The sequence below is a fragment of the Nelumbo lutea genome, chromosome 2 (genome assembly GCF_056320005.1).
Source record: "Nelumbo lutea isolate HS-2025 chromosome 2, American lotus-T2T, whole genome shotgun sequence".
In the NCBI taxonomy this organism is placed as follows: domain Eukaryota; kingdom Viridiplantae; phylum Streptophyta; class Magnoliopsida; order Proteales; family Nelumbonaceae; genus Nelumbo; species Nelumbo lutea.
The window spans coordinates 64276782-64298328 of record NC_142685.1 but is presented as its reverse complement, the minus strand read 5'-3'; the positions used below and the strand labels follow the sequence as shown (position 1 = coordinate 64298328).

Genomic DNA, 21547 nt, shown 5'->3' with positions numbered 1-21547 from the left:
TTCTTTCAACATCATGGATGACATGGCACGCTAGGTCGCGGATGACCTAGACTCTGAAGATGATGGCAGTAACGGGGAGGCTGACGCCACTGATCTGATTGATTCTTTTGAGGAAACCCCTGAAGAAACCCTGAATAAGGCCGATGAGCCTCCCAAATAGTCAGGCGCTCTTTGTATTCTGGGCCTGTGAGCTCGATTTCCCTCTCTTTTGTACTGAATGTATTTATGTAATGAAATTTATCTAATGGAACTTATATAATGAAGAAACATTCTTTGCCAAACACTTGTGCAATTTTCTTTTACTTGCCGAAGTGGTTGTCTTACTCTGAGCTGTTAGGCTACTAGGCTGATTACTCGAAGTGTGGGTTCCTCGACTATCGTGGTCCCGAACTGTATTCCGACACTTAGTAGGGATAGCCTTGTGTACACCGAGGTGAGTGACATAGAAGGGTACATGCCCGACCTGTCTGCACCCGGGTCAAGTTGGCATCGGTTGTCCCTTACGAGTTTAACTTGTTGCATGCCAGGGCGGGCTATCCGTCATAGGGCTCCCAGCCGAAATGCCAGTGCCTTAGGCATTGCAAGCATTTAGCCTATGCCGATGAGGCAACTAGGTCTTGTATGCTGCCATGTCTTTTCATTAGCTCGGCGTTCTAGCCCTTAGGCTAGAGGAGTGGCTTGCAGCCCACTCTCGGAGTCTGCCCATGTCATAGAGGCGACTGGGTCCTATTGTGCTGAGGTCATGTTAGCTTGGTATTCTGGCCCTTAGGCTTTGAGAGTGGCTCGTGGCCTACTCAGTTCTTATAGATAGTATTGTCTTAAGTTGACAATATTCCATGCTCGAGGTACTTGTTTCTCTTCGAGGGTCTCAAACCCATACATTCATTCCCCGAGCACTCGTCTCACTCGGTAAGGACCTTCCCAGTTGGACCCGATCTTGCCAGCGCCGGGCTTAGGTACCATAACTTTATGAAGGACCAGATCGCCAACGTGGAGGTTCCGCTTCTTGACCCTGGCGTTATAGTACCTAGCTACTCTCTGCTGGTAGGCTGCGGTCCTGATGTATGCGAGGCCCCTTACTTTGTCGAGTAGATCGAGGTTGGTATGTAGCTCATCTAAATTTGTCTGTTCACTGTATGCTTCTAGTCACAGCGTAAGGACTTCGATCTCTGCAGGGATGACTGCTTCGGTGCCATAGGTGAGGTTGAAGGGTGTTTCTCCCGTGGCGGTCTTCTCCGTGGTCCGGTAGGCCCATAGAACACTAGGTAGCTCATCTGCCCACAACCCTTTAACTCGGTCCAGCCACGCCTTCAGTCCGTGGAGGATGGCTCTATTCGTGACCTCTGCCTGACCGTTTGCTTGGGGGTGTGCGACTAAAGTAAAATTCTGTCGGATTCCCATGTCTTGGCACCAGTCTTGGAATTTGATGTCCTCGAACTGCTTGCCATTGTCAGAAATCAATACCCGAGGTAGCCCGAAGCAACATACGATGTTTTTCCAAAAGAAGTTTTGGACGTTCCGGGCTGTGATTGTTACAAGGGGTTCAGCCTCTACCCACCTGGTGAAGTAATCCACTACAACTACTAAGAACTTCCTCTCGCCCGTTGCTGGCAGGAATGGCCCGAGTAGATCAATGCCCCATTGTGCAAAAGGCCATGGGCTGGTGAGATATTTGAGGTCGGTAGCGGGTTGGTGGTGAATATTGGCATGCTTATGGCATTTGTTGCATTTTCTAACGCGCTCAATAGCGTCTTTCTTCATTGTTGGCCAATAATATCCCTATCGGAGTGCCTTCTGGGCGAGCGCCCTGCCCCCCAAGTGCGCGCCGCACAACCCCTCATGAATGTCGCGGAGTACGAGCTCGGCTTCGGTAGGTCGCAAGCAATGCAGGTAGGATCTCCGGTACAACTGTTTGTCTATCATGACGTATTTGACTGCCTGGCGCTGCACCCTTCTGGCTGCATTGCGATCTACAGGGAGGGTCCCGTGTAGCAAGAAGCTTGCAAGCGGGTCAATCCAGCTCGGCTCTACTTGAACGACGGGAGCGACCTCCTTTGCCCCCCCCCCCCCGAGAACGCTAGGCCAAGGCAAGTCCTCTATGTACACGGTTCTCATGGTGATATCGCTGGCGCTGGCTAATCTAGACAGGGCGTCGGCCTCAGCGTTCTCTGACCTTGGGATTTGCCTGATAAAGTGTGACTAGAAGTTGAGCAGGGCCTCTCTGGCTTTGGCTAAGTAGGCGATCATGGTTTGCTCACGAGCTTTGTACTCGCCGGTGACATGGTTGACCATGAGTTGGGAGCTGCTGCAGATAACAATGTGCTTGGCTTTTACTTTTCTAGCTAGAGTTAGTCCAGCTATCAATGCTTCATACTCTGCTTCATTGTCAGATGCCGCGAACTCGAAGCGTAGCGCATACTGCAGTTTCATGCCTCTTGGGTTGTGCAGAACTATTCTGGCTCCGCTGCCCTGTTGGTCCGAGGAGCTATCTACGTGAAGGATCCAGGGCTCCTCATCCCAGCTCGCGCTTGGCCGAACTAGGAGAGATGCCACACTGGCTGCTATCTCACGGGGCTCGGACTCAACCGGCCTGGGAGCTTTGGGCTCACCTGAGCTGGGAGGCTCGTGCTCAACCGGCCTGGGGACTTTGGAGCTAAATGTGCACTCAATGATGAAATCTGCTAAGGCTTAGGCCTTAATGGCAGTTCGCAGCTTGTACTGTAGGTCACACTCACTAAGCTCAACGGCCCACTTCGTCAGCCGACCAGAGGCCTCGGGCTTAAGTAAGAATTGTCTCAGAGGTTTGTCGGTGAGAACGATAACAATGCGAGCCTGGAAGTACGAGCGGAGCTTCCGAGCTGCATTTACCAGTGCGTATGCTAGCTTTTCTATCTCTGGGTATCTGGACTCTGCTCCCTGCAATACTTTACTAACATAATAGGTGAGTCGTTGAGCCCGATCTACTTTCTTTATTAGTACCGAACTGACCACTTCGTCGCTTGCCGAGAAGTACAGTTCTAAAACGTCGCCCTCCTCGGGTCGGGTTAAGATCGGCACGCTAGCGAGGTATTTCTTGAGCTCGTCAAACGCGAGCTGACAGTCATGGGTCCATTCGAACCCTTTGCTCTTGATTGCCTTAAAGAACGGCAGGCAGCGACCCGCCGATTTGGACATAAAGCGACTTAGGGCGGCTATGCGGCCATTCAACCTCTGAACCTCCTTCAACTTCTGGGGTGGTCTCATATCTAAGATGGCCTTAATCTTATCCAAGTTGGCCTCAATGCCGTGCTGGTTAATGATGTATCCTAGGAACTTGCCCGAGGTCACACCGAAAACACACTTGTTTGGGTTCAGTCTCATATTAAACTTACGCAAAATTTCAAAAACAGAATGCAAGTCTTGTACTAATTCATGTGAAAATTGAGTTTTGACGACCATGTCGTCTACATAGCATTCTACTTTTCTACCAATTAATGGCGCAAACAACTTATTTACAAGTCTTTGAAAGGTTGCCCCTGCATTTTTCAACCCGAAGGGCATAACCTTGTAACAGTATAGACCAAACTCTGTGATGAAGGCGGTCTTCTCTTCATCCGTCGGGTCCATCTTTATTTGGTTATAGCCCGAATAGGCGTCTAAGAAACTCAGCAACTCATGCCTTGAGGTCACATCCACCAAATGGTCAATTCTAGGGAGCGGGAAGCAGTTTTTCGGGCAGGCTCGGTTTAGGTCGATGTAGTCGACACATGCGCCACTTGCTGTTAGCCTTCTTTACTAGAACGGGGTTGGCTACCCAGCTCGGGTAATGGACTTCTCTTATGAAGTCAGTTGCGAGGAGCTTCTCGACCTCCTCATCGACCGCTTTCCACCGCTCCGGGTCTAGGTTGCGTTTCTTCTGTCTAACAAGCCTAACTATAGGATTAGTATTCAACTTGTGAGTTATAAGGTCGGGGTCTACATCGGGCATCTTTGCCGCGGACCATGCAAAAATATCCAAATTTTGAAGTAAGAAACTTACCAGTTCAGATCGCAGAGGTTCATGGACGGAAGCAATGATCTGAAGCGTCTGGGTTGAATCTGTCGCTAAGGTCGGGACCGCGACTGTTTCTTCCATGGGCGCGACTCGTTCTTCGCCTTATTCCGTAGGCCGCTCCAGTTCGAGGTTGTCGGCCACCTTGGTCTTTCCCTTCAGGGCGGTGACATAGCACTTGCGGGACTCGAGCTGGTCACCCCGCAATACTCCCACACCGAAGTCTATAGGGAACTTCATAGCCAAATGATAGGTGGAGACCACCGCCCGTAGGACATGGGTGATCGGCTGACCTATTATGGCATTGTATGGGGAGGGGGTCGCGACCATCAGAAAGTTGTGGTTGAATCTGGCCACGTAGGGACATGTGCTGATTTCCACAGGTACTGTTATTTTCCCAAGGGGTCGGACTTCTTCTCCGCTGAAGCCTACCAAAGGAGTGTCCGCGGGCTTCAAGTCACTTTTCTGCAACTGAAGCTGGTCGAACACAACTTTGAAGAGAATATTCGTCGAGCTACCCGAGTCAACGAGTACACGCCTGACCTCGAAGTCATTGATCCTCGGCTTTATCACAAGTGCGTCGTTGTGGGGGTAGTGGACCCCTCATGCATCATCTTTCGTGAAGAAAATTGGCTCTTCTATCCTCAGCTGCTTTGGAGGATTTTGTTCTTCCCGGGCGGCTTCATGAATTGACGTCCGAGCTGCTGCTAAAGTACAACCCACGAAAATTGAACCTCCCACTATCACATGGATGGTGCCCCGAACCGACCTCTCTTCTGGAGGCTGCCTTTGTGACTGTTCGGTCGGCCTGCTGTTGGACTCGGAAGTGTCCTTACTGTGCTCCCCTTGCCGACCTGTTTTACTTTTATTATTACTATTATTATTATGTACAAAATTTCTTAAATATTCGGTACTATGACCGTGGTCTCTGTGAAAACTGCAGTACAGATTCTTATTTCTCTCATTGGAATTCCCCCTCAAATGGGGTTGCCACTTCACATATGGTGCGTCTTTGATTGCCATCAGGATTTCGGCCCGCTTCGTGTTAAGTGGGGTGTAGTAAGCTCGGTCCGCTACTAGAGCTCGGAACGACTGACCCAGCTTTGTCCCCCGAGCTGCATCTTTTTTCTTTCGGCTGTCCCCTTGGCTGGGAGACTCTCCTTCCCTTTTCCTCTTCTTAGGTGTGCATTCGCCCTTTTGGTTGATCTCTTCCTCTGTGGCTATAAAACTGTCCGCGAGCTTAAGAAATTCAGTTATGGTCTCCGATTGGTTGACGACCATGTGCCATTTGAACTCTTTATGCATCACGCTTTTCTTGGCCGTTGCGAGGCGCACGGTGGGGTCCAGGCGCGGTATCTGCATGCACGCATCGTTGAACCGCTTGATATAACTTCGGATGGACTCTCCCTCTCTTTGCACTTTGTTGAGGAGACTTTCTTTAGTTCGCGGGCACCGCTTGCTGGTGACGAAGTGGAACGTGAAGGCTTGCGCGAATTGCGCCCAACTTCTTATTGATCCTGGTGCCAGGTTCTGGTACCATGTACGGGCTGCTCCTGTAAATGTGGTGGAGAAGGCCACGCACATGCACGACTCACTAACTCTCGCCAAGTGCATCTGTGACTGAAAAGCGTCCATGTGATCATTTGGGTCGACGATCCATCGTACTTGTCAAGAGGGGGGAGCTTGAAGTCTTTAGGCATTGGGACTGCCAGGAGCTCGGGAGATAGGGGAGACTGGACTGAGAGGAGGGGAGCCTTGGCTTCATCCGAGATTACCTCTTCTTTGTCTCCGAGCTCGGGCAGGTAGTGGGTGGCAGATCGGCGAGCTCGACGGCGGCGTCTCTACTTCTTGGCGGGCTCGGCGTTGGTGCTGCTCACCTCCGTGCTATTAGGAATGGTGTGTGCAGGAAGTAGTTCAAGCCGTTGGTGATGGCTACGGACAGAGGGATCCTGCTTGGAGCCTACGGCCAAGATCTCGAACCGGTTCTCTAGGAACGGGGTATCGGGCTTCGAGGGCTGAGGAGACATGGACCTGGCGAGCTGGGGCTCTCCCAACCTGACTGCCTGCGGTGAGGCTAGAGTGGCTGGTCTTCCTTGTCTATTGCGGGAGGAGGCCTAGCTCCTAGGAGGGTTCTGGGTGGCCTCTCCTTGGCGAGAAAGGTGCTCTTTCTGACGGCGAGACCTAGCTCGCTGCGAGGCTGGGTGCCGAGGAGGGAGTTGCGGCTACTGAAGCTGAGGTTGGGGCAGCTGAGGGAATTGCTGCTAATACTGGTACTGGGAGACCTAGTGTAGCACCTACTGCTGATAGATCTATAACCGTTGAAACTGTTGCATTTGAGCCTACATGGACCGCATGCATTGCACCAAGTCCTCGAGTTGGTTCGGGTTGGCCGCTGGGGGCACAACCGAGGGTTCGGTGAAGGTTGCTCCAACCGTAGTAGGGAGTGGAGCAACGACAGGTGCCCATGGAAGAGGCACATTCAAACTAGGGATCTTGTTCGCTGAGAGGGGGATGGTGAACTGTCCGATGCAGACAGTAGGAAGCTTGGGCTGTTCCCTGGAGTTATCCATCTCCATGCTTCGTCCGGTATTGCTTGAGGAAGCCATGAGTGTCAAGTTTTCAAGGAAGAAAGAGCTGTAAAGGTTTAGAGAAAGGCTTTTCGGATCGATTTACCATAGACGGCGCCAAATAATGGTGCGTGATCTGGTCACTCCTAGCTGGCACTCGCGTGACTCCTGGAAGGTACCGGAGAAGAATAAGAATCCCGGAGGGAGTTACCCTACGGGAACACTCCGGTGATTAAGTTAGTACCCAATAGGAGAAGCAAGGAGAAAATGAAGGCTAAGAGTGAAGATAGCGCGCGTATAAAAGATGAAGATACCTCTCCTCCCTGATACTAAGCTCCTTATAGCAGAAATCCATTACCTCTAGCCCATTGGCCTCTGACAGGGTGGGTATAATCGCCACTGCCAACCTGCCGTAGCCATTATTGGCAGGGCTGAGCTGGCATGTGCGGGGTCGTCACTGCTGGGTATGTGCCTGTCAGGTGTAAGACACCTTCTAAATGTGACAAGTATGATGCTGCCTGACGAGGGACATGGCTATAGTCTCCAGGCTTGTCGGGTACGGTGGTCGGAGAGGAGATCCCCTTGATCTCCTTCATGCAGCTTGCCGAGTTGCCACATACCAAGCTGCATCAAGGCAGATCGGTCCCTGCCTCGAAGCACCGAGGTGCTCCCTCTCAAGGGGGGGGGGGGGGGAAGCTTGGGGTTCCTTAGGGGGGAGCTCGGGCTCTCTGAGCTAGGCAGGAGACTGACTCACTGAGGTGTTAGTCCTCGGCGATTGTGCTGTCAGGCTGAACTGTTCACCAAGCCAGGTCATGCGCACGTGTTCTTAGGCCATGGAGTTGGGCCAAACTGTCCTCCATCATATTGTTTAGTATATATAAATATTATAATAAATATAGAAGGGTCATGAGAAAATTTAAGTGGCTAACATCCAATTTAACCGTTAAAGTTCAGTGAGAAAGGAGATCAGGGATAACAGATCTTCTTGCCAAGCAAGGGGTGCATAGGGATCAATTATTCTAGGCTCAGTTGTAATTTTGCTTTATTTTTTGAGGCAACATCTTGAGCCTCTCTCTAGGATCTCTATTATGTAATTTTTGTTGGGTCATATTAATCATTCTTAATAAATCACTTTATCACTTATCAAAAATAAATAAATATATAGTAAATATGTATTAAGATTTTAAAATTATTATTAATAAATATTAATTTTTTGAAAGTTATTTTCTAGATTTATTAATTGATATAAGTAAATTAGTTACATAATTGGGTTATTAATTTTATAAAATGTTAAATTATTAATAATTTGAATATTATGTTATAATTATTTTCTTAATGTAATATTTTTTTAATTTATTAAATAATTTCGTTATTTTAACTGTTTAAAACCTAGTAATGGTAAATATTTCATTATTTAAAATATTAAGTTATTTAAATATATAAATAATATATAGAATATTTCAAAATTTTCATTATTTAAATTTTATTTATTTTAAAGTTTATTATATATTATTAAATACTTTGTTGTATAATTATTTAGCTATTTTCAAAATTTGTCATTTAAGATATTTAGTTATTGAAATATTTAAACAATGTTTTATTTTTTAATGTTAATAAAAATAATCCAAAAAATAATAATCCGAAAATCATAATTTATATTGTTAGTATATAAATTAATTTTGAATATTATTAAATATATTATAATTATTTTTTGGTTTTAATAAATATTTTAAAGTTATTATATAATTTTATTAAAATATTTAAATAATTTCTAAATTTTTTAATTCAAACTTTCTTTAGACATATATAGATAAAAAGTGGGGGGAGAGGATAAATTGGAATAAGAGATAATGTATGAGAGAAACTCTCAAGTAAATTAGAGATAATTTACGAGTTATAGGAATTATAGATAGTTCAGAAGATAAATAGGAATTATAGATAATTTAGGAGAAAGTGGGGAATAATGGGGAAGGTAGTTTAGGAGAACTTTTAGGAAAGGGAACTTGTAGGGGGAGAGAGAGAGAGATTTTAGGTATTTTTATGGGGAAGGAGGGCATATCATTGCTTGTATAAAAACTGACATAGAATAAAATAAAAATAATTAATTAATTAGAAAAAGAGTAGATTTCTAGACTGTTGTGTTTTAGTATATATACTTGCAAGACCCATGTGATGCACGAGATTTGTTTTATATTTCCTTTTTTAAATATTTTATAATTAATTATATTTTATAATACTTTTAATAACTTTTACAATACAAAAATAACAATAATTTATTTCAACTAAGCTTGTTCATTGAACTAATGAAACCAACCAACTCAACCCGAATTGGCCAGTTTCTAATATTTCCGATCAATAGGAAATATGGGAAAATTCCCATATTTCTTTGTCTCAATATTTTATATTATAAATTTATTTATTAATAATACTAATGTTATTTTAAAATTTTAAAATTAAGTTTTAAATATAATCTTTTAAGTTTAAGTTTTTTGAACCAACTGACCAAACCAAAAATCAACCCAAACCAATACAACCCGATTTAGTTGGTTTTCATTAATGCTTAGTAAATTTTGAGTAACCAACTCCCCAATCTGACCATGTTGATTTAGTTGGCCAAATAGCCTACAACCGAACTAAACTAGGTCATGATCAATACTACTAATTTTAGATAAATTAATAATCTAATCTTTAATAAATAAAAGTAGTTTAATCTCCAATAATTATTAAAATTTTATGGCAAAAATACACAATTATTGAAAATATATTGATAATGAAAATGCAATAAATAACTAATAAAAAGATAATAATTACAATAATTAAAAAATACAATAATTACTAAAATATATTAAGTTGGTCAAAAAATATTGTAATCTCAAATAATAGTACAATCTCTAATAAATATCAATGAATAAATTATAACAAAAATACAATAAAAAAAGTACAATAAATTAAATGTAAAAAGTTAAATGATAGTAGTTTAATATCCAATCATTATTAAAATTTTTCTGTTAAATAACAAAACAAATATAGATTTATACATAATTATTGAAAATATATTTATCACAAAAAACTAAAATAATTTTAGTATATATAAATATATAATAAATATAGATTAAGATTTTAAAATCATTATTAATGAAATATTATTTTTTTGAAAGATATTTTTTTAGAATTATTAATTGATATAAGTGAAATTGGTAATTTAAAATATTATTTAGTTATTTAAATAATATCATTATTTCAATTTTATAATTTTAATTACTTATTGAATTTATAATTTATATTATTATTATAATATAATTTCAATATTAATTTTGTAAAAATATTAAATTAGTATTAATTTGAATATTATGATATGATTATTTTTATTTTTAACATTTTTTATTTTATTGCATAATTTCATTATTTTTTATTTTATTGCGTAATTTAGTTACATCAACCAAGTGGTCTAGACTGGTGTTTATAGATTTAATAATTATTTATTAAAATAATAATAATAATGGATTTTGATTTAAATAAATATGAAACAATTTTTGATATTTTCTTAATTTATTTTTCCTAAAATTTTTAATAATTATTTAGTTAAATAATAATAATGGACTATTATTTAAGTAGTTCTAGAGAATTTTTCGTAGATTAATTTTCTTATTTTTAATTATTATTTATTTAAAAATTATGGATTATTAGTTAAAGAGTTTCCTTGAGTTGTTTCATAATTGTTAACTATAATTATTGGTTTTATAGAAATTAGTAAATTAAGCCAATTAGTAATATCCTTTATGAATACATAATTGTTGTAAAAATTTAATGAAAATTTATTAAATTACAATGATTATGTAAGTTACATTAAACATTAAAAATTTAAGCATTTATTAATTAACCAATGGTTAGTTTTCACTAATAGTCAATCGGTTTTGAGTGAACAACTCCCCAACCCGACTAGATCAGTTTGGCTAGCCAAACAATCTCCAATCGAACTGAATTGCCTAGTAAACACTCCTAATTTTTGCTAAATTAATAGTCTAATCTCTAACAAATAATAATAGTTTAATCTCTAATAATTATTGAAAATTTATAGCAAAAATACACAATTGCTAAAAATATATTTATAACGAAAATGCAATAAATAACAAATAAAAAGCTTTAATACCTATAAGTTAATTAATCTACTTCCACTATTTCAATAATATTTATTTTTTCATTTATTTATATTTTATATTCTTATCAAAGTTACTATAGAATTTCGTTATTTAATATATTTTTGTTTTTTCTAATAATGTTTAAAATATGATTTAGTATTCAATTTTTTATATTGAAAACATTTAAAATTTATTTAAAAATAGAATATGAAGCATAAAAAATTTTCTCCAACCGATTGGGGCAAGTTTTCTCGAATCTTAAATAAGGATATGGAAAATATTTTTGCTCGAAATCGGAGACATGGAAATGATAGAATTTGCATATAATTCCCCAAACTCAATGGTAAATTAGTAAAATATCAATAGATTTAATGTTGACTTCTAGTAAAATATCCCCAAATTGTCATAATCCAATTCCTAAAATACCCCAATTTACCATAGTCCTATTTATAGAATATCCACAAATTAGATTATTTTTAGGTAGTTGCCTCGGGGTGGGGAAAAATTTGGGATTCCCCATCCCTAACAGGGAATGGGTGCCTCACCTCCAACCCGCCCCACCACCGAGGATAAGAGACAAGGAGGGGTGCCACATTTCGTGCATCGTATAGGGCCCTACTAGTTATAATTACTTTTATGCTTTTGATAATTTTTTAAAGTTATTACATAATTTTGTTATTTAATCCATTTTTTGTTTTTGAAATAATATAAAAGATATGATTTAGTTATTAATATTTTGATATGTAAAGTATTTAAAAATGAATTACTTATAATATTATTTAATTACTTGAACAATACCATTATTTAAAATTTTAAAATATTAATTATTTATTAAATTTAATAATCCTTGGAATTATATTTTATACTATTATTATGTTATTTTGCTATTAATTTTGCAAAATATAAAATTATTATTAATTCAAAAGTTATAAAATATATTATAATTATTATACTACTCTTAAGATTTTTTTTTAATTTATTACATAATTTCGTTATTTTAACTACTTAAAATTTAGTTATGTTAAATATTTTAAAAATATGTTAAATATTTAATCTTTTTTGTTATTTAAATAATTTTTATTTGTGTTTTTAAAATATTATTTAGTTATTAAATTAATTGATTTATCCATAAAATTATAATTTCATTGTGCATTTCATAAAAATATAAAATTATTAATAATATGAATATTATTATACCTATTATAATTATTTTTGTGTTTTTAATAAATATTTTAAAGTTATTGTCATAATTTCGTTCTAATATTTAAATAATTTTTAAATGTTTTAATTGAAACTTTCTTTACATAATATAGATGAAAAGTAGGGGAGAGGATAAGTAGGAATTAGAGACAATTTAGGAGACAAATAAGAATTAGGGAGAGATGGAGATAATTTAAGAGAAAGTGGGAGATAGTTAGTTTCCTAATAAAAAGGAGAGGAAAAAAAGGAGATAAGCTATGTTAGGTAGCAACTCCTAGTGCTTTTAGAGGGAATCTTGCACCCCCTCTAGAATTGCTCGGGTTGGGTAACGGAGCAAGGAGAGGACTAATGACATGGCAAGCTCTACTTTAGTATATACTAGCAGGCCCCATGCGATGCATGGGATGGGGCACTCCTCCCTGTCCCTCGCCCCCATAGTCGAGACACTCTACCGCATACCCTTCTCGTCCCTAGTGGTGGGGTGGGTTCGAGGCAAGGCACCTATTTCCTATCGGGGATGGGGAATCCACAAATTTTCCCCACCCCGAGACAACCACCTAAAAATAATCTAATTTGTGGGTATTATACAAATAGGATTATGGGAATTTGGTGGTATTTTAGGAATTGGATTATGAGGGCATTAATGCCATTTCATCATGTTTGATTCTAATAAGACATGAGACCGGGTCTTACCATTAGAAAAGCAAGTTTCAAACACCACCTAACTGAATGGCTTGAGTTTTTCAACTTGAACCAAGTAAAAGTGACCAGCCGACCAGGTTACTTGCCAAGGCAAGCATTGCTACTCCAAAGTCCAATTTATTAGCTAATTCAATTTTTAGAGTTCTGATACTTTGTTATGGTTATCAAGACTGAATTTAAGATAATTTGCTATATACATGAGATGATTTTCAACTAGATCCCCTATTTGTGGGGTGGGCTATGAATCCTTATGCTATATTATGTAACCCTCTTCGCAGCTAATAAAAAACAATGAAATTCTAAAAAATTACTGTTTCCATATCTGTTCCAGATTACATGACAGTCACATGATTGGCCAAATAGGACCAAAAATGGATCAAGAATTGTATCAGTTACAAATGTATTTAATGAAAAGTATTTGTATGAGTTCTGTGTGATTTTTGTATACATTGTCTACAGTACAAAAATCTTGCATGTCATCATAGCATGCTTCTAGTACATTGGTTTTCTTCATTTCAAAGTTGATGGAGCTAAGGTTCATATCTCTTGACTAAGAAGCTAACTGATTGGCCCATGGAACAATGAACATGAACATGCAAAAATATTACCAGGACCACTTCATGAATTGCAAGGACTATCCATTCATTCATTCTTGACAGCATGGTAAACATGACGAACAAATACCAAGGAAGCATAGAAACCAACAGTTCCAAGAACAAGGAATAAGGCATAGCATATGCAAGCATTGTAGCCAAAAAAGAACAATAGCTGCATAAAACCACTCATGGTTGATCTAGAGTAGAAATCAATGCAGTAGCCATACATGAAAATGGAAACTGAGCCACCCCGCAAGACAGACCTGCAGAACAGACAAAGCCAAGTTGCAAGTGTCATTTTTAGCTAATTAATATTGAACTCTATCTAAATAGTTGGCTTGCCACATTTATTCATAGGCTTGGGAATGTACCATAAAAATACCTAAGAACCAAACTGACCAGTATATTCTAGACTCAAAGATGACAAAATATGCATATCTTGCTGCAAGGAGAATTTGAAATTGAGTATGTTGGGGAACCAAGAGAGATATGTATATATACCTCCAACACCATTCATGGTCTTCTCCTAAAAGCTGCACATATGTCATCCCAATGCTCAGGATTGCGGTGTATATTATGAGAAGGGTGAACATGATAAAGAAAGTTCCTGATTCATAGGCTTGGGACATTTATTCATAGGCTTGGGAATGTACCATAAAAATACCTAAGAACCAAACTGACCAGTATATTCTAGACTCAAAGATGACAAAATATGCATATCTTGCTGCAAGGAGAATTTGAAATTGAGTATGTTGGGGAACCAAGAGAGATATGTATATATACCTCCAACACCATTCGTGGTCTTCTCCTAAAAGCTGCACATATGTCATCCCAATGCTCAGGATTGCGGTGTATATTATGAGAAGGGTGAACATGATAAAGAAAGTTCCTGATTCATAGGCTTGGGACATTTATTCATAGGCTTGGGAATGTACCATAAAAATACCTAAGAACCAAACTGACCAGTATATTCTAGACTCAAAGATGACAAAATATGCATATCTTGCTGCAAGGAGAATTTGAAGTTGAGTATGTTGGGGAACCAAGAGAGATATGTATATATACCTCCAACACCATTCGTGGTCTTCTCCTAAAAGCTGCACATATGTCATCCCAATGCTAAGGATTGCGGTGTATATTATGAGAAGGATGAACATGATAAAGAAAGTTCCTGATTCTGTAAAGATATTGTGGCACCACAGGCTTGTATATATGTAGTCTAATTCCATAATTACTGTACAAAATGATAAAACACCTGAAAGAAACATCTGAGCAAGTGTCTTTCTGTACCAAGCTAAAGTTGTGGTCTCTTTCGGGCCTCTCCTGGTAGAACAAGAAGCTTGAAAATGAGACTTAAAAGTATATCCAAGTACACCACCTATGGTGAACATCAGGATGCTGAGAAGAGTCCATATAAGAAGAAGCACAACTATGGTGTTAAATGAGATAGAAGATGTGATTCTATAGGAGATAGCAACTTTGTTCAGGACTAAAAATATTGCAAAAAGTGGAACAAAATAGAGAACCCCTGCCAGAAGAATAGTTCTCCTCTGCAAGAAACAACATTTGGTTACTTGATTAGAAACAAGGTGATAACACAAGTTAATTAAGAAAGTGTTTTAAGATAAGCACATGTAACTATTACCGAACTAGTTCCTGCCAACTGAACATGGAAAGAAGAAGCAGTATACCCACCAACCATGGATGTAAAAGCATAGATCACAACAAGAGATGAATACAGTGTTCCATGACTATATGGATAGAGAACACCCAAAAGTACTAGAAGAAATACAAAGAAGAACCTGAACAAAAAGTAGATGTGATTTAAAAGATATATAAACTTGATGATAACAGCAACAAGTTAAAAAAAATCATATATGAGCATATGAACAAGTTTTGTGAATGAAAATGCCAGAGGCAATGAACACAAAAAGCCTTTGGCAATTGGGGTTATAATGAATAACCATCCAAACTATCATGATGTTCTGAATGGAAGAAAAAGTGAATTGCATGAAAATTGAAATACAGGTAAAGAAACCCAGATGTGTGTGTGTGTGAGCCGTTGGTTTGCTTAGTTCAAATTTGGGTTGACCGTACATAATTAGCTACTCTTAAATGAGCCCAGTCCGTTATGTTTAGGCTTCTGAATTTTGTTTTTTGGCTATTTGATTGGTCTAATTTGCTTGGGTTTATCATTTGTAACTTCAAATTCCAAAGAGTCCAGATTGTATTTATTTTGCTCAAGAAGGAAACACATGGAACTTGACAGTTCTTTTCGTTTTTCTTTCTTCAACAAAATCTCAAGTTTCCTAAATGCTAGGTACTAACTTTCTTTTTCATAACTGAATGATATATTTCCTACAAGAACTGGATATTTTCAATTCTATAAAGGGTAGTTTATTGACATGGGAAAGCATTTAAATATTATAGTGAGCCGACTTGCAAACTGGCATGAAATGTATCAGTTCAAATGTAGTAGGATCAAGCAATTTAGGTAACTATGGTTAGGAAAATGTGGTAATATTTGGATAAAAAATCTCTAATAACTAATTAAAGGGTATAGGCATATCCATATGTGTGTAACTATGTTCATCACAACCATACATGGCTGTCTTCAGACTTGGATTACAGAGCAACTCTCCACATCAAAAGGGAAATAAAAGAAAAGCTTACAGAGTACAGAAAAATAAAGATCACACAACTTCTCTGAAGTAGCAATTATCCAAAAAAAGGGGAAAAAAGGATCACTGCATTTGTGGAAAAGTTTGCTTTGGAACAACTTACAGGGTCAAGAGCTGAGTACCAGTGCCGAGAACAGCACAGAGCAAAGATGTGTATGGAGGATAGCTGAATGCATCACCATGAGTATATTTCCAACCGACCTCTTTCATACCTTCTTCATTTACCATAGAAGATCTGCAATTCAAGTTAATAAGATACTATGAAGGAAAAAAGCCAATAGCCTAGAGCTGCACTAACTAACAGCTCTAAAAAGTCAAACAATTAGGGAAATGATGTACTACTTTATGATGTCATCCCTGAGGTTCCGCAGCAACAGAGTAGCAAGCATCCCTATCAATTTTGCAATGATGACAATTCGGTAAATGAGAGAGAATGAGCGGAGCTTTACAATATCCAGTAAAAAAGAGGCAACAGAATATTTTCCCATCCGATTCACAAATGGAGCTTCAGTTTTACTCCAAACAACTGAATAAGTAAATGTAACATTGGTTTCAATATCATCAGTGATATCTACACCATCTTGCAGGTCACTAAAAGCTTGAACCTCTATCACTTGGTTCTCATTGTACAAAACATCAAACTTAATATGACTGTATAGATAATACAAAGGTGGTATCTCACTATGAAACCAGTCCTCATCCTCCTCAGTATCACCAAAACCCAACCACAAAGGAAGATCATCATAGTACATCTGCAAGTAAAAATCATTACTGACAGCATCTCTAAACTTTGCTACTTCATCTTTTGTTAGCTTCTTTTCGCATAGTCTTTCGAACTTTTTGTTGTCCCTGAACTTCAACACATACAGGGAATTGGTCAAAATATCACCATTCAGAACCTCCATAAGTGTGCGCTTCTTTTCAATTACTGGATCTGCAATTCATGAAAATGGAAGTCCATTACTCAGTGATGCAGATACCGAACAAGGAAAGAATAAACAAAGAAATAAATAAATTGTCCACTTCTTACATCAATTTAAGAATTTTAGGGTGATATGGGTATTGGTATTTTTGAGTTTTTAAATTTTTTTCATAGTAGGTGTCTTAAGGATAGGCCATTAAGTCTTTTAGGAATTGTAGTTACAAGTCTTTTAGAAATTTAATTCCCATGCTTTTTTTAGTTTTTTTTTTTTTAATTTCTTATTGTTCATCGCTTTTAAAATTGAACAAAATAACTCAAGCAACCAATCACTTCTAAGATTTATCCCAATATATACATCTCTCCACATTCATTAACTCTCTGCTTTCTCATTAACTCCTTCAATTGTCTCTTCTTATTAATCATGCCATTAACTCTCTCTCCTCCAATAACTTATGCCACTTATTCTCTCTCCTCTCATTTTCTCCTTTAAATTGCCTAAAATTCATTTAACTGTATCTATATCTATATTCACTTCAATTTAATAATAATGTCGTATCCATCAAATATACTTACATTTAATTATAATTATTAATAAAAATGAAATTCCATCTAATTACAATTTGTAACATAATAAACTTAATTAAATTAACTAAAATAACTATTATTTACTTCATAATAAACATTAAGTTCTATTTAATTATAGTTTATAACCCATTTAACATTAAATGGTAGATTATTAGGCTAAATAATCTACTTTTGTTTAAAAAATAACTAATTTTAAGTTAATTAATCAAGTAAGTTGCATTTAAGAATAAATGTTATTTACTTCACTCATCAATAAAACTATTAATATTTAAAATGTAAAATTACATTCAATTATAACTATAATCCATTTAAATTTCATTTCAAACTTAAAACTTATAATTCAAAATCCACTTAATATACTACCATTTAATTATAATTATTAATAAAAATGAATAATTATTAATAAAATTTAATTTTATATAATAAAAGGTTTTAATAAAAATATCACATTTTAAAATTATTCAATAGAAAATTTAAATTAATTAATACAGATAAAACATCAAAAAATTATAATCCATTTAAAAACAATAAAATTAATAAAAATTATTACTTCTAAATTAATTAATTAATACAGATAAAACATATTTGTTATTTATAGTAAAATCATGATTTACCATTTTTGGTAATTTCTGGTTTCTTTACAGTTTATATTAAGTTATTTTAGTAGAACTAGTAAAGTTTTATTAGAGTTGTTTAGGAGTCAGAGTCCTAATTCAAGTGTTCCTATGGGTTATGGATTCTTACTCAAAAAGCATTTAGAAGTTGTTTTGGATCAGTTTTTGAGTCCAAATTGGAGTCTGTAAAGGGACATCCAAGTTCTATGATGAGTGAGAGACTGTTTGATAACGAAGTGGCCTAATTGATTGACTTATTGCTTTGTCTTTTAGTGATAAAGTTTTTAAGGAGCTTGTGAGCTCCTTAATGACTGAAGCTGAAATTTGATTGATTAATATGCCTTCAAATATGTTATTATTTAATTATTTTTATCCATTGAAAGACAAAAAATGAGTCATTTTGGTTCAGTGCTTCGGATGTTATCAAAAAGCTCCAAAATAGAGTCATTGTAATTGAAGAAAGAGGGACTGATATTATGAATTAAAGCCAGGTTTAGTAGATTCTGGTTGTTGCAAGGAATTTTTCTTTCTTTTGCCTCTTTCACCTATTTCTTCTTATAAGTGATCTGTCTCTTTGATGTTTAACCTAACAGCAAGAGTTTATCCCTTTCTTTCTGATTTCTTACTGATTCTTTGGTTGACAGCTACTTGTCTACTCGCTACTCTATCCCTTTCTTCATCCTTGACCACCTAAAGCCCTTCCTTCACCCCCAAAGCTCAATGCACATGTACCCCAAATGAGCACTTTGGTAGAACCGCCCAAAAGAAAACCAATTGGATGGTTCTATCCATTTGAGTTGCTTAATTATTATTAATTCCGAAAAAATCAGATGTATATCAAAAGGGGTTCACTTACTTGGATGACAAAACTCATTTAAATGGTATGATTTGAGAGAATGCCCCATTACATAGGTTTTTTTTTTTCTTTTCTGAAATATACAAGGTTTCATTATCAATTTCTGTCCATATTGATGGCATTTATGTTTTACTTTGAGCTTCCTCGTTCTCAAATATTTATCTCATAATAATACTGTTACCAACCTGGGCGGCAGAATGGAAAGTCATAGTAGGGATATGTCTCACTGCAATAGAAACACAGTTAAATTAAAATAATTTAAAGATCAAGAGGGAAATGAAGATTTTCAAGAAACAATAATATAGTAATGGCTACACTACTACAGTCATTGCAATTTTGGGATCACAAGTTGAAGCCCAACTTGCACACCAAAATAAAATGTAGTGATACTGAATAATATAGTAATGGCTACACTACTACAGCCATTGCAGTTAATCTTCAGTAATACTAGTGATAATATTACAAGATTGCTTTTCCTTCCGGAAAACATTCCTAGAAGATAAGACATTGAATTTGTTACAGTATTTGTAGTAACAAGATCTTCCAATAAATGGTCTAGTTAATGTCCATTTATTAGTATTAGATACTGCAATGGGCTTGCCAAATGGAAGCTTTAGAACCCACTCATACCTGACCTATTTGAACATTGAATTGGTGAAGAGGCATGAATTGGGGGAAATTCCATGCCATCAAAAACTAGTTAATAAGATCTAGTTGATCTACTAAAGACCCAGTTATGAAAAGACTTGAAGAAAAACACTCACGTTCCACGGGGAAAATGAAAACATAAAACAGCATCCCTAATGCATGTGCGAGGAAAAATGTCTAAGTGGATCAACTTAGAAATCTTCACAGGAAATACACAAATAAGATTTGACGGGAGCATCGAGATGCAGAAGAATGATATTGTACTTATGCATTAATTCTTGATAAGTCGGTAACTTCTTAGCTCCAGCGACCAACTTTATCTTGAAACTCTAATACGACAGAAGCGTATGGAAAGGAGTATTAACCAAGATATAACAAGACCTGGATTTTTTCGAAACAAAATTCCAACTTTAATAATAACATCGACGCTTAAGAAAGACTCAGGAATTCGTCAGGTTCAATTCAAACCCTAAACCACACCCAGGTAAGACATACCTACGAAAAAACCAAGCAATGTCCAAGTATTCTGCAAACCAATCAAACTGAAAACTCATCCACGGAAAGAGTGGAAGTAATGATCCAAGATCCTACAAATTCTACGATACTACAATCAAGAAAATGATAACAAACAGAGATTCAAGAAGGATTGAAGCGTACCTCGGATTATACATGGAACCGACCTTGTTGACGAACAGCGGAATATCATCCCCAACGTTGTAGCGGTGACCTTTCGGCGAAGCTATTGCAGTTCGAAAGGAGGTTGCAAGAGCTGTGAAGATCACGAAGAGGTAGTGAACAACAAATCGAGCCTCTGAAACCATGACTGCTGCTGTGCTGTAGTCTTGTAGTGAGAGAGAGAGAGAGAGAGAGAGAGAGAGAGAGAGAGAGACGAAATTCTTGAAACGGCGGGAAGTGAAGAGGAAATATAAAAAATGACCAAAAGGCTAGCAATTTATATCATGTTAACGGAGCATGTTATAATCTTGTTCCTTCGTCGTATATGAGTCGTAGTGTGATGCCATTTGGACGGATAGAGATTTGCGTGCAAGCTATTAAATTGTTGTCTCGTTTAGAAGTGGGAAAATGTGTAACTCAAGTTAGTTTTTTCGGTTGAAGCGTCCGTTTTGAAGTAGAAGAATGGCAAACATGTAATTTTCTATTTTTAAGAGTGCATTCGTGGAAAATGTAGGGAAAGGTAGGAAAACCTATTGCCTTTCTCTACCTATTGTAAAGGTTTTCCTACTTTTTCCTTCAAACCAAACATAGCCTAAGTGTATGCTTGGCCTAACATTGCCCAATGTTAACTACCGATTTTCCATATTGCCATTTTCTTTGCGGTGGACAATTGCACCAGGATTCGTAACGAAGCAAAGATCTAAGCATCTAGCATATTGGGCAGTATCCTATGAGCCTCCGATTTGGTGGTAGCCAATCAGGTGTTATTTATTAAAATTCATGGGTGGGTTTTGATTGATCAAAACTATGGTTTTCAAAACAGGACCGGACTAGACGTTTCGACTAGAAAAACTGGGAACCGGGAACTGGTCAGGTTTCGTTTTTTCCCAAAATTGGATTTTCCCTAAAACCATTGATTTTGGTCAATGAACTGCTGAATTGGACAGTTAATCGCTAAAACTGTTCGAACGCTTTTGACCGTTTTTTATTTTTTATTTTGTCAAAATGGGCCAAGCGTTCGGTTCGAACAATCAGACCGTTCGACCCAATAACTAGACCCCTGATCGGTTCAGTCTCCAAGTCGGTTTTAAAAACCATGGTCAAAGCTCTTCCATACCATGTCTTTCCCACATTATAGATTTTCCCTACAAGTTGGGTTTGATTATAGAGTATAGATTATTCTCATAAATACAACTTTATCAGAATACTGCAATTAGTTCATAATCTTACCTAAATGGCTAAACGCTATGTTTAGTTTGAAGGAAAATATAAGAAAACCTATATAAGGTTTGTAAAGATTTCCTTACTTTTCCCTTCCTTTCCCTCTTTTAA

General features: G+C 37.4%; 1 protein-coding gene across 4 annotated transcripts; it reads right to left on the bottom strand.

Annotated features, from left to right (window-relative positions):
• Nucleotides 1–12917: 12917 nt before the first annotated feature.
• On the bottom strand, nt 12918–20433 carry LOC148871204 (transmembrane 9 superfamily member 5-like). Of its 4 annotated transcripts, none has more exons than XM_088967230.1 (7): nt 20198–20433; nt 19078–19118; nt 16258–16849; nt 16019–16150; nt 14880–15036; nt 14525–14784; nt 12918–13497 (listed from the first exon to the last, which is right to left on the bottom strand). In XM_088967230.1, the coding sequence occupies exons 1-7, from the start codon at nt 20359–20361 to the stop codon at nt 13281–13283; spliced, it is 1563 nt and encodes a 520-aa protein (XP_088823356.1). In that variant the 5' UTR covers nt 20362–20433; the 3' UTR covers nt 12918–13280. The 4 variants fall into 4 exon arrangements, with proteins under 4 accessions (XP_088823356.1, XP_088823358.1, XP_088823355.1 ...); XM_088967232.1 differs by having other exon boundaries at nt 13346–13497; nt 14490–14784; XM_088967229.1 differs by lacking the exon at nt 12918–13497 and having other exon boundaries at nt 14047–14784.
• Between the last annotated feature and the right edge of the window lie 1114 nt (nt 20434–21547).